At 31.0% G+C, this 23,116-nt stretch overlaps 3 protein-coding genes across 3 annotated transcripts; 2 read left to right on the forward strand and 1 right to left on the reverse strand.

Moving 5' to 3' along the window:
• LOC129888622 (NAC domain-containing protein 43) lies at positions 1-1,982 on the reverse strand. Its single transcript, XM_055963571.1, has 3 exons — positions 1,605-1,982; positions 1,191-1,477; positions 1-967 (listed from the first exon to the last, which is right to left on the reverse strand). The coding sequence occupies exons 1-3, from the start codon at positions 1,774-1,776 to the stop codon at positions 212-214; spliced, it is 1,215 nt and encodes a 404-aa protein (XP_055819546.1). The 5' UTR covers positions 1,777-1,982; the 3' UTR covers positions 1-211.
• Positions 1,983-13,629: 11,647 nt separating this feature from the next.
• Positions 13,630-14,574, forward strand: LOC129888623 (uncharacterized). The gene has a single exon (XM_055963572.1). It carries the CDS (start codon positions 13,771-13,773, stop codon positions 14,455-14,457), a length of 687 nt encoding a protein of 228 aa, XP_055819547.1. The 5' UTR covers positions 13,630-13,770; the 3' UTR covers positions 14,458-14,574.
• Positions 14,575-18,805: 4,231 nt separating this feature from the next.
• LOC129890244 (alcohol dehydrogenase-like 4) lies at positions 18,806-22,541 on the forward strand. Its single transcript, XM_055965813.1, has 10 exons — positions 18,806-18,924; positions 19,027-19,163; positions 19,267-19,316; positions 19,391-19,722; positions 20,094-20,176; positions 21,399-21,474; positions 21,615-21,676; positions 21,775-21,870; positions 21,961-22,122; positions 22,233-22,541. The coding sequence occupies exons 1-10, from the start codon at positions 18,864-18,866 to the stop codon at positions 22,341-22,343; spliced, it is 1,170 nt and encodes a 389-aa protein (XP_055821788.1). The 5' UTR covers positions 18,806-18,863; the 3' UTR covers positions 22,344-22,541.
• Positions 22,542-23,116: the final 575 nt, after the last annotated feature.

The following is a 23,116-nucleotide window of genomic DNA, read 5'->3' on the forward strand; positions in this document are numbered from 1 at the left end:
ATTATCTTGACAATCATATGTTTCATGTCAAGATACTCCATTATTCAAGATTAGTAGTATTACTAGAAAAAGAAAAAAAATACGTACGTAGTACTACTATCATTGTATCAATCAAACTAATTAACGTACTATATATAGTAAACGTCTCACCTTGAACTATGTATATACACGTACGTATTTTGCTCTACATAATATACGAATGGAGATCGAATCAAACCGACAAGTGGCATAATGGATCGGAGGGTGATGATGAGGACGATCGAGCGTAGCTCCAAAATTCAATGTCGTCATCATGTGCTTGAGATTGGGAGAGCGCATCGTCGTCATCATTTGGTCTCCCATGATGATGAAGAGGAAAACATATGTCGTTGTTTGATGAAATATTTTCCAAATGATCGTGGCCGTTAAGTTGAGAAGCCACCAGACGATCGAGAGATGCCCAATCACTTGGACCAGATCCCGTTGAATTAGTGTGTGACCATCTCATCTCAACAGGCCCAGGCCCAGGCCCAATTTTCGGATGAGTTTGTGTGAGCATCTCACCGAAACTACAGCAATCTTGTTGGATAAGTTGGAGAGATGACACGTCATCCATGTTGTTGGTTGGAGAATGATGATTCTCTAGGCCAGGGAGGTGGATGAATCTATTATTGTTGTTGTTGATCATGAAGGAGTTGGTGTTATTTATTTGCATTATATGATCATCTAAGTGAATGTTATTGATGTTGTTGAGGAGGAGGTTGTTGTTGTTGTGTTTGTTTTCCAAGTCTTGCTGTTTGCATGACCTTCCCATGTACATGAGTATTTGATCAAGAACGCCGTCGTTGTTTGGTTTCTGAATAAGTGTACTACTCCTGGAGAGTGCTGCTGATGAGCTCTGAGGACTCTCAAGAGCCTTATGATAATTCTTCTTCTTGAACACACGGCACACCACCCACCCTTCTTCCTGGTTACTTGATTCATTGACCTGGAACAATGAATATATTTCAGATATTAAAGCTACTGTATATTATAAGGTCATATTTAGCAAGTTAATTACATGCCTTAGTTTCAAATTTGTTTACACAATTATCAGGTCAATTGCATGTGAAACTTTCTATTTATATACATACATTGTAACATGGTAAATTATAAGACTCTAATTTGCTATTTAGCATCGTATATAATTTACTAAGGATATGCTTACGTACGTTAACGTTGACGGGTTCTTGGGAAATATTGATGTTGTCGTCAAGGCGATACTCGTGCATGATCCAATCTGATTTCTGACCATGAGGGGCGCGTCCTTTATAAAAGACTAAGGTCTTTCTCATCCCTATTCTCTTACCGTTGCTGTGTATGACTTTATCGCGACCAGTAGCCTTCCAGAACCCCGCTGCAGTAGCACGATTGGTTCGAGTTCCTGTCGGATACTTCTTGTCTTTGTGACTGAAGAAGTACCAATCGTTTTGTGGTGTCGATCCTATTCTGCACTTCTCTGCATATATATATATAAGGATTTAATTTAATTCGATTATATATTTATGACATGTCAAGTACAATATGATAACTTAGTTCATAGTATAGTTTAAACTTTTAAATGAGATGATTACATAATATTGTACCTTGAATGTCCCATGGTTCGAGCTTGTTGAGATCAACATCGCGAATAACGTCAAGATCAATTTTCTCATAGGCAACCTTTTTCCTCAAGTAATAGTGAAGAAGTTCTTCCTCCGTGGGATGAAAACGGAATCCGGGAGGCACTTGAGATTGCCCATTTACTGACAGATTCATATCCTTCGACAGTGTTACGTTGTATCTTGCTCTTTCTAGTGGAATCGGAAGTAAGATAGATAGTAAGTCGTACTTGTACGTAAATGATGAGAGCTGGAAAAAGAAAGATGTGGAGTCACCTTAATTTGATTTCCTATATAAAGGTAGCTAGGAAGGGAAAGGGAATATAATGTGATAAAAAGATTAAAAGAATATAGATGGTGAATATAATTGTGAAGAAAATGAGAAGAGAGGATCGAAGAGTGTGGAGCTGAAAAGGGAAGGGAAGAAACAAGATCATTTATATGCAAAGTGGTTAGGGACACAAATGAAAAGGTTTATATGATGGTAATTGGTGTACTTTTATGGTGGGGCCTTCTCAACTCTAAGATAAAATCAACCACCACTTTCATTATTATTATTAGAAAAAAAATTTGAGAGAGAACAGAATACTCATTTCCATCCAAAACTATGCAAAGGGATTGGAGGATCAAAGTATATATGTAATATTAGGTGGAATTCCCCTATAAATTCATTAGGCGGAATACATCCATACTTTCTTAAATTTACAAGTAAATTATATTTTGAACATATATATGACAAAATAGTGTTCGTAGACACTATCCCTTTTAAATTGAGAATTTTTTTTGCCCATGTGAGCAAACGCGCATTCTTGAACGTTTGACTTGATCATAATGGAGTAAAGATGGCAAAATTAGACTATAAAAAGCTTCTATGTTCCAATTTACAATCAAAGCTTAAAAGTTTGAACATTAAAAATTAAAATGTGTCATATAAATTAAAATAAGAGAATATATAATAAAAAAATAATTAAAACTTGATAAGAAGTAAATGAATTGAATTATAATTTATATTTTAATTAAGAATCCATTTATTTATTAACTCAATCCTTGTGTGAATTATTTGATATTTGTAGAATGATAGTAAGGGGTTACAAAATTCAAAGAGCGGGGTCCATAGGTGAAGAAACAATGACCTTGGACCTTAAAATCTGAATAAAAGGTCCCTCGAAACCACCACTATGCCAAGAAAATCTCGTTGCATCACTCATTTTACTCGTGCAACTAACACACTAACGACAAGACGGCGAAAGAGGGTGTGGGTTCGGAGGCATTGCGCTTTCACTCCCAAAAAATTAATTAATTAATTAGCCAAGAATCATGATAGATGGATGGTCCATCCCACACCTCTTTCTTAACTCTTTGCACTTTTTCGATCATTAGAGTACCCACTATTAAAAAAAATAAAAAAAATAAAAACGTGTCAATTCATCTACCACTTTTATCTCCATATAATAAATAGGTCCTATCTTGCTAAAATTATTCTATATATTATCCAACTTATATAAGCTAAATTCATACGATTTTTATACAAAGCCTTATGAATACTATTCTACTTTATATGTATCCTCTTTTTCCTTCATTTTAGCAATTAATATATGATTTTGCTTGTACGGTCCATTCCAAAATCTGAAACCAATGGGATGAACCCTTGATGGGCTCGGATGGCCCCAAATCCAATTAAATGAATTTTGAGATTGTCATTTAATTTAGAAAAAATTATCTAATTATACTCTTTTATTTATCATATTTTCTATTACTCTTATTCATTTTTTAAAAATTCAAAAAATTCTTATTTTCATCCGGATACATCAATTCTGATTCATAAATTATCTCTATGTTCAATACATCATGCTTTAAATGTTACCTACTGATACATAAAACCCTAATTAATGTATCCGGATTACTGAATTAATATACCCAAATTACTGAATTAATGTATCCGAATTATCATGCTTTTAAGGAATTTCTGTAAATTGAAAAAGGATAGGAAAGAATGGTAATTAGCCTTTTATACTATGTCATTTATGTAAGTTTCCCTTTAATTTATACCAATTTTTTTTTTATGTTATATCACTTTGGGACAATTTTACATATACAATGTCTGGAGTTAGTCTTGACAAAAATCTAACTTCAGACACAATGTCGGAAGTTCGACCATTATTGCTTGGACAAGACTAAGGCCTCATTTGTTTTTGATTAAGATTAAGATGTCTGAATCTGAATGTCCATCTGAATGATTAAGATATTTTTTGTAGATTTGAACACTGAATAATTAATGATGTTTGATTTCTTAACTTCTTAATATATTGAATTAAAAAATTAAAATATAATAATAATATATTCAATATAATTTACAAACATAAAATTTAAATAATATAGTAATTAAATATTAATTATTTAATATATTTGAGAAAATATTAATATAATATAATAAGACCACTAAACTAATAAAATATGAAATATACCATAATATGCCAGTCATACCTCATCCAATGTATCAAATTAATCAAATATATTTTAAATCCACAAATTTAAAAAACTATTGACATTTTTTAATTGAATATATAGATTGTACTTATTTTTTATGGCCACATAATTATTTAATTTATTATCATTCAATAACAATCAAACACAAAGCTATATATATATATATATCGTAAAATAAGACAAAATATACTATATAACTTAGGAAGAAAGGCTGCTATGAAAGACGCAACCTATTTGGATAATTACAATAAAATCAATTCGTCCTATTGGATTCAACTTAGCAATTAATGCATAATTACCTGTCGAAGAGCGCTGAATGAGTTTCACGCTATAGCTCAAATCTAACTGATTCACATGTATTAAGATCCAATAAGTGATAGAATTTTAACAAAAACAAATATATTTAAGAATGATTCAGATTCAGACCTCCATTAAATTCAAACAAATGAAATCTGAATTCTGACATTAATCTCCTTCCCGTGTATAATTATGGGCGAGCTAGCTAGCTAATTAAAGCTATCCAATTACCCAAGTGATGCTTAGTTTACTAGTCCTACTAATTGCTTTTAGATATTACACATGCATGCTTAGGCTTGTTCTGATCGATGTTGCTCTTGATTATTTAGTTGCTTTTTAACTATCAGTTTTGTGCTAATTTATTTAAGGAAAACTATACAAAATAGACCAAGGAAATAAACTATTTACTTAAAATGGATCTACCTCAATTTAGTTATCCTGATTGGACCAAAGGCCCAAAGAAATTACAACACTGCCCCGCCTCTTCTTCAGCCTATGTCTGATTTTGCATGACCTTCATGATACTGTCGAATTATATATATACTCTAATGGTATCAAAAATAATTGAGCAGTATTTTTATTGCAATGTTTTATCTTCATGATACTATCAGAGTATATATATATACTCTGATGGTATCAAGAATACGCGTGAACTCCTTTCTGGAGGCATGAAAATAATAGGGTATCCAATGATAAATAATTTTTCTTTTTGAGGTATAACAATAATTATCCCATTTATTTATGTTTTTTACTTATCAATAATCAATTTAAGGCCTTGTAAACATAAATCGGATATAGTATGTGCTCATTTTAATTGTAAATGTTCAGCAATATAATTTTTACATTAAAAATATGTACAAGCTGATGATCTCAATATTTTTACTTTAAAAAAAAAAAATAAGAAGGAAAAGAGTACACTATATATCTATTCCCATATATCAATGCAAATTAAACCATTTACTGAAGAGGCAGACAGTACACAATCTATCATTCAAGAGTATTGAATTAAGGCCGACTAAAAACGAAATGTATTAGCCAAGTGGAATGTTTTATTCTAATATATTGAGTACAAATTAAAATTTAAGGTTGTTACAAGTCTTGTCGTTCATTATTCTAATGTCATATATATAACAAAGTATTATACTGTTTAGTTTGTCACTTTCATGAAGATGTAATGATTTACTTTTTGTTCTCCTAGCCCTGTACTATTATTCGCCTTTGTGACACGAAAATTCTCACATTATTATAGATTTGTACAAGAAATCAAAAGGCATGATTTTCTGTTCCAATTTAATTCAGTAAAGAATTGATTGATATAGTGAGTTTATTATTTATTTTTTATTAATTGATAAAGTAATTTTAAATATATTTATTTATTATATTTTTTAAAGATATTTATTCAATGTTAATAAATTGAGGTATAATATGAAGAAAAAAATTATCTTTTTTTGATTTGTCAAAATTGACAAGTAAAAAAAAATCAAAGTAGAAAATATTTGACAAATAAATTGGGACGGATGGAGTTATAAATAAGAAGGACAGTTTTATTAATTTACCATTTAAAGAACCTTTTTGAAACTTTACAAACTTATTTACACTTTTAAAAAAATAAAAATAATTAAAAAGTAAAGGTAAAATAAAATATTTTTTTTATTAATTCTATCTTGATTTTGTAACTTGCAATTATTTGGGATAATTTATTTTTAAAAAATGTGGACAATTAATATAGGACGGATGAATAAAGTGAAAACATGTATTCACAAAGCAAATGATATTTTGTCATTTTAAGTTTATTAGGCAAAACATGCAAATTAGGGTATTTTCTTAAAAGTAGAAAAGTCCTCTTTAAATTTTAAGACAATAACTCACATGAAAACACCCAGTTTAAAATTTGGTGGATTATCACTCACTGGAAAGTTGAAAAATTGGGTCAAGCCAAAGTCGGTCTTTTTAAAATTGATTATATATTTATTGGATTATTTTTTAAAATGTTAAAATATAGTGTAAAAAAACTACATCATATTCATCCTTGTGATTTTTTGAGTTACTAGAATGAAATATTTTTAATTTTTTTGTTAAAAACATATATAATTATGTGATTTTGATTTTAAAAAAATTATAATCATGTGGCAGTTTACGAAACTTACCCATGAAAACACCCACCTTGACTTGTGTCAATATAATATTTCCTAAAATCATTACCCCATGAAAAAACACGAGGAGCCTATATATGGGCCCTCTAAACAAGTTAACTTACATAAGTACATAGCTGGCACAAAATTCTTAAATTTTTCTCCTAATTAGCTACATTCAACTAAACATATCATATTCGATGAAGTGGACACAATGCCTTTTTTTGAAATATTTTTACTAAGAAATTAACTGCAAATGTGAATTTAATTAGCTAAAGTCAGTTCCCAATTAATTATGCTCGTTGAAACGAATAACACGATATCCTATACATACATAAATAGGGACCTAATGTTTTCTTTTCTTTTTTTCAATAGAAACCTAATTCATAATTTGTGTTTACTATATATAGGGGTGATTTTATTTTATTTTTATCTCAAGACTCTGAAATATTTAATTATACTAAAGTTATGCTTTCTACCAAAATGAGGTTCCAGTTTCAATCACAACACACTAAAAGAAAGAATTTAACATGTTCTAAATTAACCTCGAGTATGCAGTAGACAATTAATTAATACTTTTGGTAAAATACAATTAATTAATAACAAATAAAAATATAAAGTATGTATGAAGTTACCGTAACAATACATAGAAATGTATTTATAAAACGTTAACCAGTCAGAGAGGACTGAGGAGGATAAATAAAAGTAGAATATTGATAGTGATGCCGCAAAAATAGAATTAACATATGAAGATAATAAACTAAAAATAACATTGAATCTTGTAAATTTAAATATGTTGTGTTATTTTTATAAGGGAAAGCATAAAATGAGATCGAATGTTGGAATTGAAATTCACAAATACCAAGGTTGTACTATTTCTTTTAACAAATTGAAAAGGAAAATAAAATATACTAATTACAGTTTTTAGTTTTATCATATCAATAGAGTTTATTTTATTTTATTTTAAAAAAAGGATACAATCAAATGGAGGGGAACATACCTAAGGCCTAACCTACTTTAAAATCTAAGATGACCCGTCCTATGTAGTTTCCTGATCGAAAGATGTTACAAGAACATATTAATTACAATTAACATGAGGTTTAAAACAGTATAACTGCCCAGCCATTTGCTGGTTTCAAGTTGTTTTCATTTGAATTGATGTTTTACCTCACTTTTTATCTTCTGTTTTGACTCTCTAATTACCTTTTCTCATAGCATATCCCATCATCAACAATCCTTCCTTTTTTTTCTCTTCTAGACTAGTACTACTTAATTTCCTCCCACCATCCATGCTCACCTTGTTTTGTTCCTTTTTCCAAAGTCCCAAGTATTATTATACCTTCCAGAGAGCTCATATAAAGGAGTTAAAATTAATCCATAACAATATGACTCGCTCAACTTATTTAAGTTTGAACGGGTTTGTGGCTAGCCACCTATTTAGTTACTCAACTCATACTAATTAACCTGCTCACTTTAATATTTGACTTAGATGTAGCCTAATTGATCCTTGAGAAACTTTATTAAATATTTTGAAAAGGTTAATTTTTTTTGTTTGATATATTATATATATTCATAGTAAAGATAAAAAATATTGTTAGCTTATTATTAGTAAGAATTGGATGGGTTAGACTATACCTATTGTTTAGCTTATTATGACTGACCAAAGCTCATTTCAGCTCAAGTAACATTTGGGTATGCTAATTAAAGAAAGCACAACAATTTATTTTGGACAAGCAGGGAAGAGATAAGAGTGTGATGATTATAGTAAGTGTTTGTCTTGAACATGATGATTTGTAAGTGGATGGATGATGAATAAGGGTCAGGCAACACAACACAACACAAAACAAAGAAGATATATAAATTAGTAATGTTAACATAAAAATTCCGTTAGGAGGAGATCAAGTAGTGAGTCTTAGTCCTAATGATGTTCATTATTCCTCTATTCCTTTCTTTAATCATGAGCCCCTTAATAAATTGACGACACAACCACTTAGGTTCTTAATCTCTTCTTTTCAATTCACTGTTAATTGATAACTACTTAATGTAGTGCCCGGTAGTTGTAGTTGGTTAGTTGTTGTTGGACTTCTATGCATTTTAATTAATTACTATTCACCCATGCTAGCTAATTGGATGCTTACTATTTTTTTACTTAATTAACTTACAACTTGATGACGTACCTAATTCGTAAACCAAAATTTTCTTCTATATATTACGTGTGATATGACGACAACATTCATGTACAGAAAAAAAGACTACTCCCATCCCATGAGGAAATTAATTTAGTAATTTTTTCAATGACCTTAATTTGCATGACAAGCAACATAATATATTTTAATATCAACAATTGCCAACAAACTTCTAGAGAACTACGTATACTACTCCCCACTGCTATTTGGCAACTTATTTTCATTTTTCACTTTAAATGTTTCTCCTACAGTACAAATTACTTTACATGATTTCGTCTTTCTTTTTTTTCTAGATTCGGTTTGTCCCCTTTCTTTTCTCTACAGTGCTGGATTATCTTTCTTCTTCTTCTTTTTCTGTGATAATTTGGATTTGTTCGCATATCTTATTAGAACATCCATACCATATAAATACTAATTCTACCTATATATACTTTTAAATAACTAATTAAAAGTTTTTTACCATATATTGACGAAAATACACTTAGATATATGTATTTTTGCTACCAGATACACTAAAATCGGGAGAGAGGGGAGCAAGATGGGGAGGGAAGAAAGCGAGATAGTCATGTATCTCACATACATGCAAATCACACTAGATACACATTAGATACATGTATATGTATATATCTGATGTGATTCGCATGTATATGGGATACCGGATACATAGGAGAGTGGCGAGCGAGATGGGAGGGAGGAGGGGGAGGTGAGCGATATTTTCTATGTATCAAGACGTATCTGTATATAGTAAAATCCGGTAAGATTCATAATACTACAAACTAGAGTGTATCTAAGTAATTAGTTGCTAAACTAGTGAGATTTCTATAATTTTTCCTAAAATGTATGATTTGGGGTAGTTTGATACTAAATTATATAATATTATAAGATCACATGAAAATGAACATCTATGTATGCTGATAGTATTTAGTATGATGTATGTTCTATTAATATGGCTTCCCTGTTATTTAAGAGTAAAATTTACCTAAATCCCATAAAGGAAAAGTCTAATTACTATACATCTCTCATCGTACTAAAATTATCCGATTTCTCCTTTTTTCAGTTTTGCTGATACATTAGTTATGTAACTGATATATCAACTTTAGTTGTAGAATAGTTAATGCAGATCATCTATTTATGAATAGTATCTTAATATAAGGTATGATTGGTTCTTTAAATCAATTACTGATCTAATTAATGGGATTAATTGGTTAAAAAAGCAACAGTTATGTTCATGAAGATTCAAGCCAAAAACAGAGCATCGTCTCGAATGAAAAAAATAGAGCATTAATTCAAACCAAAGTCGATTTCAAATTTTTTTTCAGTTTTGCTGATACATAAGTTATGTATCTGATACATCAACTTTAGTTGTAGAATAGTTAATGCAGATCAGCTATTTATGGATAGTAGATTGAGATAAGGTATGATTGGTTCTTTAAATGAATTACTGATCTAATTAATGGGATTAATTGGTTTTAAAAAAGCAAAAGTTATGTACATGAAGATTAAAGCCAAAAAACAGAGCATCGTCTCGAGTGGAAAAAACAGAGCATCAATTCAAAAAAAGTTGATTTCGACTTTTTGTTCAGTTTTGCTGATACATAAGTTATGTATCTGATACATCAACTTTACTTGTAGAATAGTTAATGCACATCAGCTATTTATGAATAGTAGATTGAGATAAGATATGATTGGCTCTTTAAATCAATTATTGATCTAATTAATGGGATTAATTGGTTAAAAAAGGCAACAGTTATATAAATGAAGTTTCAAGCCAAAAAACAGAGCATCAATTATGTACTGCAGGTTTTTGATACATTAGTTATGTATAAACTGTGCTAATTAGAGACTAATACATCAATTCTGATACATCAGTTCTGTAGTTGATACATTAGTTGTGATACATATGTGTGAAGTTTATTTCGTGCAGTTTTTTGATACATCAGTTAGGTATAACCTGTACTAATTAAATACTGATACATCAGTTCTGATAAATCAGTTCTGTAGTTGATACATATGTTCTGATACATATATGTGAATTTTATTTTTTGTGGGTTTTGATACATCAGTTATGTATAAACTGTGTTAATTAAATACTGATACATCAATTCTGATACATCAGATCTATAGTTGATACATCGGTTGTGATACATATGTGTGAAGTTTATTTCCTGCAGATTTTTGATATATCAGTTAGGTATAACCCGTGCTAATTAAATACTGATACATCAGTTCTGATAAATCAGTTCTGTAGTTGATACATACGTTCTGATACATATATGTGAAATTTATTTTCTGCGGGTTGTTGATTCATTAGTTAGGTATAACATGTGCTAATTAAATACTGATACATCAGTTATGATACATCAGTTTTACAGTTGATACATAAGTTCTGATACATATATGTGAAGTTCATTTCCTGCAGGTTGTTGATTAATCAGTTAGGTATAACATGTTCTAATTATATACTGATACATCAGTATTATTAGTATTGTAGTTGATACATAAGTACTGATACATATATGTGAAGTTTAATTATTACATATATGTGATACAAAAGTATATGTATCAGATTCATTAAAAAATGGTAAATGTTATTGTGATACATAAGCAAGATGCCCCGGGCAGTCAAGTTTGATACATTAGAATATGATACATAAACTTTGATTTTATATTCGATATTGACGGATGAGAAAAACATACAAATCTTTTCAATTGATATATAGAAATATTATTACATTTCAGTTGCTTACTGATTCTGATACATTACAGTTAATGTATCAGATACATTAAAACAACAGATACATCTAAAATGTTTACTATTACAAAAAAATGGTTATAATCTTCTTGATGACGTACTTCATTCCCTGCATTGACATGAAAAATGGTTAAATACAACTTAAACTTTATATATAAATACGATGTATCAGACGCATTAAAATATTTGATACATGAAAATCTGATACATACAGAAGATGTATCAGAAGAAGTAAAGCTTCATAAATTATAATCTGATACATAAATATAGATGTATCAGAATCATTAAAACTTGATATAATAGAAACTGACACTTAAATACGATGTATCAGAAGTAGTAAATCTCCAGAAAAAATGATATTTAAAAAAAATACTATGTATCAAAAGCGTTAACGTTTGATACATGAGAATCTGATACATAAACAATATGTATCAGAATCAAAAACCTTTATAAAAACGGCATTAAAAAAAACTTAATTGAACTCATACCTTTGGGAGATTAGGGCGTGTTGTAACTCCTTCAATCTTGTTGTCTAGTTCTTTGGGTGCATGTTTAACTGGAGATTTCGACTTCAATTTCTCACGTAGCTTATCCATCATTGTTGGATCGTTACGATGTTTGGATGTAACCTCGTCGTAACCTTTCCAAGATGAATCAGAACCAGATGAAACATGAATTCATTGATTTTTATTCAACTGTGTGAGACCATGAACGGATTTCATATGTATCATTGAAGATATGAGTTAAAAAAAAAATAGAAAGATTTACAGAAGAAAGCAAAGGATACCAATTTTAGAAGATTTTTCAAAGATTTACAGAAGAAATCAAACGATACAAATTTTAGGAGAAATCAGATTGAATGAGGATGAAGTGAGATTCCAAATAAGGAAAAACTTAAATATACCTTAGTTAAAACCTTGAAATTGAGTAACAGATGTACTCAGAAATTCAAAATCTCAAAAACTGATGAAGAGGAGCGAATTTAGGCGAGGATTTAGGGAGGAAGAGTGATGTATCAGTGAGGGAGACAGAGTTAAAGAAAAAAGAGGAATTTTGGATATTTTTTGGTATAATAGGAAATACAAATATATATGGTATTAGAATATGTTAAAAAGGGTAATTTTTCCTATTCAAGATGCTGAAACCCCACATCGGAGTACCAATCAGTCCACTATGGTGTTCTTACAACTAAATATTGGCCCAATATGACTGTGCATCCTGAAGTTTGCCAAGTACTTGTGGGCCTGTTGCCTATTTATTATGGGCTGAAGCAAATGATTCAAAAATGATCCAATGAGAACACAGAAACGTCGGCGTTTCACAGGCTGTCTATACTCAATTGATTTTATTTTATTAGAGTATTCACTTTATTTTGCCCAGTTGCTAATTCAACTTAGCATGTGAACCATGCTCAGTGAAACATATTACTCAATTCAATTGGAGAATTATTAACTATGTGAATTTCTCAAAACATTTTACTCTGTCCAGGACATCATGTGCAACTAATTTTATATTGAAAAGATTTTGTATGCAAAGGCAGAGTTAGAGGGGCTCCAAAACTCCGTCAAAAAATTAAGTTGTATATTTAAGATCAATTTTTTTTATATATATATATATATATAGTAGATGGTAAATCTTTGTTGAAAATTCTAAAAGCCTTCCATATGTATAATTAGATTATTTTAGTTTGTGTTGCATCAATTCTCTTTTGTAATCTAGTTTTAGGAGTAAACATGCTTTTCTCAAACTCATATAATAATTTGCTGAGAGTTGAAACTAAAAGAAGAGGTTGAGAGTTTAATTGGGACCGAATGGTGCGCGCGGAAATGCGGGTGGTGGGATATTTCATTTGCCACTTTCACTTTAATAAATTAGAAAAGAAGAGTTTGTCCCATTTATATTTTCCTTCTCTAAAGAGAAAAAGTGAAAGGCAACTCTGAATACCATCTAGCTAGCTGCTAATATTTGACCCTCTGAAAACATGGAGATAATGCACTATGGGCCCCCATTAATCTCTTAAGCATAACACCTTTGTTTACGTACATATTTTCTTTCAGTTATAACCATGCTCATCATAATAATGGAGTATTAATTTGTTTCTTCTTCTTTTCCTTTATTTGCTTTTCTTCTTCTTCTTTTTTTTTTTTTTCATTATAATTATATTAGCTGCTGCACTGGGATCAAGAAAAGCGAGTTCCACCGACGACACAAGACCATCAATATCAAAGGTCCCATATATATTCCATTCCCTCCCTTTTTATTACTAACATTAACTACAACCTAACAATTATATAGAAATGGGGAATTGCTTGTTTGGAGGAGTTGGAGATGGAAATGAAGACATGGTGAAAGTGATTACATCCACCGGTGGAATCATGGAATTCGTTGCTCCCGTTACAGTCGAATTCATTGCAGAAGAATTTCCGGGGCATGGAATATTTAGAAGCCAGGATCTTTTCTGGAAGCCACTGCCAGCGCAAGAAGTACTACTTGCAGGACAGTCTTATTATCTACTGCCGCTCAACAAAGAACAAAGCAATAATATTATTGAGGATAATGTTATGGCCAAGATAGAAATAGGACATGTAAGATCAAATAGTGTGCCACTTCCTCCTCAAATTCAAAATCTAGTGGTTGCACCGTATAGAATGTCGTTCGATAGCCAAGGATTATTAAAAAGGTCTTATACAGAAGCGTTGTATAGCTACAACAACAGCAATAGCAATAGCCGCCGTCAGAAGCAGAGCAAGAAGAAGAACGGAGGCGGTTTTTGGAAAGTGAAATTGGTCATAAGTCCAAAACAACTATTGGAGATTTTATCACAAGAGACTGCAACACAAGAGCTGATTGAGAGTGTCAGAACTGTTGCTAAATGCGGCAAAACTACTGGATCCGCCAACTCCGTAGGATTTTCAGATTCATGGAGTCTTTCGAGTAGTAGAAACACTTCATCCTACAAAGATGCTTTATTTTCGTTAGATTAGAGATTAGATCAGCACTGTTTCTTTGTTTTTTTGGGCAATTCATCTTTTGTGCCTGTAATATCTGTTGTATTGTGTTCTGTTTCTCTTTCCTCAATATGCATATATTATCAAATTAAACCATGTTTCATCAATGTTTTTTTGTTGTTGTCTATGAATTTAAGGCAAAATAGAAAGAACAAAATGTAGATGGCAAACTACAAATTGCAGCTTTCATATTCATCTTTTAATTCCTAGGAAGTTAAAGAAGTACTAACTTAAATAAATCTGCTACAACATTCAAGGGACAAAAAGAATAAAGATAACATTATAATTTACAGGGGAGCTAGCTTTTGTTTTTTTGATTAACTTCAGCTTTAGTCAATCAGTTTATTAATGCTCATCACAATTGTTGATTTAATTGATATATATATAGAGTCCGTTTGGATGGGCTTAAAAAAAATAACTTTTATGTATGAAGTGCTTTTAGAACTTTGAAGTGCTGAAAGTTATTTTTATAAATAAGCAGTTGAGTGTTTGGATAAAAGTGCTTATGATGTGAATTTTAGGGTTAAAAGAATAAAAAAAAGGTAGTTTGAGAATTTAGTTAAAATATAAGGGATATAAAAGTAATTTTCATGGTTAAAGAAAATGACTTTAAGCACTTTGAAAAAAAAAGTTAGGAATCCTAACTTTTCATTTTTGACTGACTTTAAGAACTTTATGGCTTAAAGTCAACATTAGGCAAACACGTCCAAAAACTAAAAAGGGGCTTTAAGTTGATTTTAATCATCTTAAAGCCAATCCAAACGGGCTCATAGTCAAAATTTCTATATCATTGGCTTGGGCGACATATCACTTGTCCATCAGACCCTCTCCATAACATCTATTGATTCTGCCTCCACTATTTATAGGTAGATTGTTGCTATATATAGACAATCCAAAGTTTGAAAATAGCACATATATAATAGGGATTATTTGATATATATGCATGCTTGGTGAGGTGTGTGTTTATTTCTAAAGTCTGGACTTTGATATTGTGGATGTACATGAACCGACGACTTATAATTAAGAACCTTATTGTCATATATAGTGCATAAAAATATCGCTAGTTGTAGGGTTTGAGACGGATTTTTTACAAGCATGTTGGTGACAGAAGGATAAGTTACTAGTTGGTCCGAATGTTAAATAAAAGAGTTAACATTGAGAAATAACTACTTGGATCAAAAAGAGGCGGTAAGTAAACGAAAACAAGGAATGGATTTGGATACAAATAATTTTATAGAGAAACACAAGACTTGGTCCTTGGCACTACACGTAATCGTTGGCACCTGGCTGTTTCATGAAGTTTCTAGTAATTTAGTTTGTCAACTTTCAGATTTCATCATCTTTAGCAAGCCCCACCGGCCATCATGTCACTACCCTCTATTTTCAATAAACCCTTTACTATTTTTTCAAAAACAACACATTCCCTCATTCCATTTTACTCTATAATTAATCTTTTGTGCAAAAATCACTATCGGATGATGTCGACTTAAGCCGAACATAATTTAGCTCTATTAGAAAAAGGATGTTGTATTACTTAATTAATACTACGTCTTGTGTTACGTTTTAATTTTGGTGAAGTTAGCAGGCTAAGGAACAAGGAAGTAGCTTTCGTTAAGGTGTTATGGAGAAACCAAGAGGTTGAAGGTGCTACATGAGAAGCCAAAGTCGATAGGATGATGATACGATATCTTCATCTCTTTTCTTCCATTCCACCAACTAGTTTCGTCTAATTACATAAAGGCACGTATGTTTGTGTTAAATGGTAATTGGGCCCGTGGGCTACAAAGCAATGGTTAGGCTTTTGAAGTTCCCTAAAATGAACTCCAGGAGCCCAAATTAGAAGTTGCTTCAAATCAATCACAAAAGACAAGGCTTTCCTCATCTACTTACATTTTCCAAATTTCACAATAGCTTTGCCCCCGATGAAATCGCAAATGCCTTATGATTCAATTTCTGGTAAGTAAATGTGAACCCTTCTTGAGCTCATAATTACTACTAATTCATTCGTCTATTACATCAAAAGCTAGTGGTCAAGCGTCAATCGCTTTAACAAAAAAAATTTAGTCCACGTTTCTCTTTCTGGCACTAATTGGTCAATACATGTTTAATTAAAACTCATGTCACATATCATTATTATAAAAATATTATATTATCTATAAAAGGCCAACTAACATTTCGATATAGATTCATTAGAACTTAATTAGTAATTATAGCGCATACTTTATTTTTGACTAAAAAAATTATTTAATATGTACAAATAATTTATCTAAAACTTTATAAATTCCTCTTCTTGTTCAAATCTACAACCCATAAACTAAAAAATTCTAGATCAACCTCTTGACTAATAGCCTTATTTCACATATATAATAAAAGTTAGTTATCATTTTTTTCAGGTCATCGCCAATTAATATTTCTAATATAAAATTTCATATAATTATTTTATAAGCGAATATTTTTTTCCTTATGTCTGCCTATAAAATTAAAATTAGAAAATACGAACTAGTGCTAGAATAGCTGGGTAAACTCCTAATAGTGATACAAATGAGTCACGGGCGGTGGGATTTTATTTTAAATTATAAATATAAATATGATGAGCACATGAAGCAACAGCCAGGATCAAGTCAACGTCTGCTAATAGTTCTAACCTCACTAATGGAGGAGATTATGTCGTAAGGGGAAAAAAATGGCTATCGATGTAAAAGATAACACGAAGTAGTTAATTAAATAATTCATTTTCCATGTATCCCTGCTGATCAATTTTTTAAAGGAAAAGAAATAGTTTATATATATACATTGTTATACTTTTGATTCAAATATACTCTTGTACTATCAAAAATAGTTTATATATATCCGTTGTTATACTTTCGATCCAAATATATCCCTCTGATTATATTATAATACAAATTTATCCTTAATTTTAACGGATGTACACACAACATATCATCGTTTTTCTTTATATAAGAAAAATAGAGTTTAATTTCACTTATTAGGTCTTGTGTTCTTAACATTAGAAAGATAACAAAATAAAACTTATTTAGGCTTGTTAACCGACAGTAGATTATAAATAATTCATGTTGGTCAGTTAATTTTCGATATAAGTTAATTTATACCAGATAATTGGTCCATGTCTCAATGTTGATATTAGATAAGTACATGAGATCATTTGTTTCCTTAAAATTGTATTTCTTTCTTTTTGCTGTTATTAATTTTCTATTTAATTACAAGTTGGGAGATGAGAGTGACAGATAAATCCCATGACCTGTTGAATTAGGTGTATCACAGAGTGTGTTTGAAAAAGGTAATTTGGGATTATCGTCAAACACGTGCGATGATATTTTACAATGGTAGTGTCAGTATGCTTGATGCATTTGTCATCTGCAGAAGATTGAACATGCAAATAAAGATTTTTGTATATTATAATTAGAATTACTGAGAGGATCATATAATACTTTTTCATCGCAAAAAGAGTCGTGGTCTAAACTCTAAAGTACGAGAGTCAGTGTATCTGCTTTTCTACGTGAATTTGTGCATCCATTTCCTTATACGGCTTACAAATAGATTTTACATATTTAGAATCTTAATAAAAGTAATATGAATTGTAATGTTTTTTTAAGAATTTAAATATGCTAGTTAATAAAAAGGAATAGAGTCCCACAGCAATAATAATAATATTGCACCTCTTTTAGAATGTTCAAGATTTGGTTAATCCATATTCAAATTAAATAATTTCTTCATTTTGTGTTAACTATTTTTAAAAAAATAATAATATCAATTTAAATTGGTACTAAAGCAACTAATGGGAGAAAAGCAAGGAGGGGGCTAATTAGTACAAAACAATACTCAATAATAACCAAATATCTAACTATTAATTAGTAGTTACTTCCTCTATTCCATATTAAGTGAATTTTTGAGGAATTTTTCATTATTCAAAATAATTGAATTATTCAAAGTTTAAGATAGATGTTTGAAATTTTTTCTATATTTACCCTTTTATTTATTGAAGTTTTATATTTTCTAGGAGATAAATCATACTACTAGCAAAGTTATATTTATGATTTTACAAAAAACAATAATAAAAAATATGATTTAAATTATGTCATTGAATATTTTTCTTAATATGTGTGCATTACTTTATAAATTCACAATTTAATATTTATTTGCCATGACAAGTGTTTGTACAGATTAAAAAAAGGTCATACAGGGATGAGAATGAATTCAATTAGATTCCATGTATATGGGTTGTAATAAATTACTTTGCCTGCCCTGTTTGACTAGAAAATTTTGTGCTAGCACTATATAAATAAGGCCCTGCATCTGTGGCTTTCTTTTTCAATTGCATAGTCTTCTTCTTTTGTAGAAAACTGACTCCCAAAATTGTTGATATGGCTTCCAACGGCATTTCCCATGTAAATGGTACGCTTCCAAAGGTCATCACTTGCAGAGGTCAGTTTTTTGTTTACTAGTAATAAATTTGATTTAACTTTCCGTAGAAATTAATTAACAAAAACGTTACGTTTTGTGATGCTGTTATTGTTATTGTTGCAGCTGCTGTAGCCTATGGTCCGGGGCAGCCCTTGATGATAGAACAAGTGCAGGTCGATCCACCGAACAAAATGGAGGTCCGAATCAAGATCCTCTTTACTTCCATCTGCCATACGGATCTCAGTGCTTGGAAAGGCGAGGTACATATATACATCAATTAAAAAACAAACATCTGTCTCTGTTAATTTGTTCCTAATTATTAATTGTGATGATCGATAATTTAATTTGTTGGTGTATATATAGAACGAAGCTCAACGAGCTTACCCTCGAATTCTGGGACATGAAGCGTCAGGGTAAGTTGAACATCATAAAGTGTGTTTTGTTTTGAAAGAGTAATTTGTTAAATTAATGTAATAAAGAAATACAGAGTGGTGGAAAGCGTAGGAGAAGGTGTGATAGACATGAAAGCGGGAGATCAGGTAGTACCTATTTTCAATGGAGAATGCGGAGACTGCGTTTACTGCAAATCGTCAAAGAAAACCAATTTGTGTGGCAAGTTCCGAGTGAATCCCTTCAAAAGCGTCATGGACAGCGACGGAAAGTGCAGGTTCAGGAACAAGGATGGCAAACCCATTTATCATTTTCTTAATACTTCCACATTTAGCGAGTACACCGTCCTTGATTCAGCCTGCTTAGTCAAGATTGACCCTCGTGCCCCACTTGACAAGATGACCTTGCTTAGCTGCGGCGTATCCACTGGTATTATCTTCTCTTACATTAATAGAATTATAACAACAACTATTTTTTATTCAACTTCTAAATCAAGGTACATGTTCTACTTATTTTTGTTACTAGGGTCATTTTAGTTCTTCTTAGAGTTATAGTAATAAAAGTGAACAAAACAAATACTACATATTTTATTTATATGAACTTGTAAATTATAATCAAACATCATATTTGATGCTTTCAATTTTATACGAATTAAAAAATCTATCAATCAAAATATTAATTAGGTAGATGAATAACTCTATATGATAGTCTCTAGGATTTTTGGCCCTACTTTTGTTTCATAATTAGGCAGGTTGGGCATAGAAATTAAACGGTACTACTATTATTGATGGATGATGCAGGTCTAGGAGCTGCGTGGAACACGGCTGACGTTCAAACAGGGGAAACGGTGGCGGTCTTCGGATTAGGAGCTGTTGGTTTGGCCGTAAGTTCCTAATTAATCACTTCTCTCATTAATCGACTCATAAGTCGTATACCTTCCTCCTACTAGGTCCGTTCTGGATTAAAATAAAAATTAAATTAATTAAATTAATTTTTATATTATTAAAACTAAATCAAATTAAATAATTTAATTGTTACCTACTTTAGTTCGCTTTAATTTGGTTATTAATTATACATAAAAATTAAAAAAAATGATTCATATAAGCGAGAAAGTAAAAGGACAACAATTCATTTTTGTCTCCATGTTATTTCAGATCTTTATCTGAAACTTTCCCTTTTATTGTTTCGTTCCTCTTTTTTCCTTTTTTGTTTTGTTTTTTTATTTTCTTTGGAAATATCCAGTTGGGTCCTTCATAAAAAAAAAAATACATAGGCTATCGATATTGTTGCACAATAAAAGACACATCAGAATTTATTATTTATTCTTAGAGTGCTGTATTTTTTTGCATAAAAAATATATTTATAAAAATAATATATTATGTATATATAATTTTTTTAAAAATTGTATATAACTTGTCTTGTCAATTTGGTTTGATATTTCTTGAACAATATCGAAATTAAATTAAATATTATTAATTTTTAATAATATAAAATCAAGTCAAAGAAAATCGATTTACTTAATCGATGTGATTCAATTTTATGATTTACATAGATTTTTATCCAAATCGTGAACGCCGCCTGCTTCCCATCAATTAATGAGTAATTATTATAGTGGGCGTGAAGCCATTTACTCTAGCTTCTTAAAATTATTATACTAATTGTGATTGTCAACAAGGTAATATTGATGCATCAGGTAGATGTTAGATAACTTGAGGTTATACGGGTTCCGCTGTTGACACTACTGACCCATTCTCAAGCCCACTGTCTCCATCAATTAAAAGCCATAACAGGGTAGTTTTGTTCTTTTCCACCCTCACAGTGTAGCTTGGACAAAGAAAATTATTGACAAATCAAACATGACTCCTGCAGTAGAAGGTAGGAAAGCAAGTGGATTCATTCAATTAGTAATAATGTGTCAATGGGACCTCTTTTATTGAATTTAGACTTTTCAAGCGGCCCCCGTTGACTTGTAATAGTGCGGGAGGCAATTTATGGAACAAACATAGAAATCGTCCTCGTAGTTTTTATCAAATTGGCTGGTTCATTTTACTTGAAAAAATAATAATTAGCAGAACAATTAGTTTAAAATTTCAATTTGGCTGCAGGTTGTGGAAGGGGCACGAACCAGAGGTGCGTCGAAGATCATAGGAGTGGATATTAACCCTGAAAAACGTATTAAAGGTAAACATTTTCTGAAAACTAATTGATTTTGGAGGCTGCTGTTGAACTGAATAAAAACGTATCCATGTATGTGCTCTGAATTAATTAAGTTGACAATTAGACAAATAATTTGACGATAACTTTTTGTGGTTCTAATTAAGGTCAAGCAATTGGAATTACCGATTTCATCAACCCCAAAGAAATTGATGTACCCGTCCATGAGGTAAGTTGTTATAAGGAGACAAACTCCATGACTAAAAAGATTGTTTTTAATTTAATATCAATGTGAGTTCTTAATTATAATCACATGGTGTGTTGTAGAAAATAAGAGAAATGACTGGAGGGGGCGTGCATTATAGCTTTGAGTGTGCTGGAAATATGGAAGTTCTTCGAGAGGCATTTTCATCCACACATGATGTAAGTTCTTTTTATATGGATTATAAATAAAAATAAGTTCTTTTTATATAGATTATCTTAGGAAAATAAACAAACAAACATGTATTACAGGGATGGGGCATGGCAATTGTTTTAGGAATTCATCCGACACCAAGATTGTTGTCACTCCATCCTATGGAACTGTTCGATGGCCGAAGGATTGTGGCTTCTGTCTTTGGTGACTTCAAAGGAAAATCCCAACTCCCTCTTTTTGCTAAACAATGCATGGCTGGGGTAAATTTTACATATATATATATATCTATATATTTATTTATTTATTTTGGTGTTCTGTTTTTTCTTCTTCTAAACTTACTGATCGATTAATGTGTATCAATTAAAATCAGGTGGTGAAATTGGACGAGTTTATTACTCACAGACTCCCATTTGAGAAGATCAATGAAGCTTTTCAATTGCTTGTGGATGGCAAATCCTTGAGATGCCTTCTTCATCTTTGAGTGTTCCGTGTTTTTCTTTTTAACAAAAGATAAATCTTCCTATCATGTAGCGTACTATGATATATTTGAGATTTCGAGTGTCAGTTTCTGCAAAAATATTTGCAAGAGTCTATTTCCGTGCACTTTCAAATATCTTGTAATTGGTTTGTAAAATTCTATTGTTGGGTATGATAGAGAGTGAGTAAATTTTATATATAATGATGGTGTAACATATATTAATTCTCTCCATGAAAAAATAACGTGGTTCAAGTCCCATATCGAAGCTTATCAAATTACACTCATCGCAAATCGTGCAAATAAATCCAAATCATCCATGTGAGAGGCCGGATTGTTAATCCATGCTCAATTAATTACTAACAAATTGGCTAAAGCCTTCACCAACTATTACACTGCACAACAACAACAAGAAGCCTAGTATATAGTATCATCATGTGGGGTCTGGAGAAGGTAGAGTGTACGCAGACCTAACCCCCACCTTGAAAGATAAGGCGACTATTTCCGAAATACCCTCGGCTTAACAGAGAAGAACAAGAGAGGAGAAACAAGGAAAACAAGATATAAGTCAGTAGAGCCAAGCATATCGAAAACAATATAAAAATATGAATAATGAGCGCGAGAAGGTCGGTAGGAAAGACCGAAAAGAAAGGAGCATTAACTACTATAGATAAATAGGATACCTAAAGTAAACCGGACCAACAAATATAAGTAGTAATCAAATGCAGAAATCAAATGTTAATAAACAAATAAGCAAAACTACGACTACTATGGAGAAA

The sequence above is a fragment of the Solanum dulcamara genome, chromosome 5 (assembly GCF_947179165.1).
Source record: "Solanum dulcamara chromosome 5, daSolDulc1.2, whole genome shotgun sequence".
Taxonomy (NCBI): domain Eukaryota; kingdom Viridiplantae; phylum Streptophyta; class Magnoliopsida; order Solanales; family Solanaceae; genus Solanum; species Solanum dulcamara.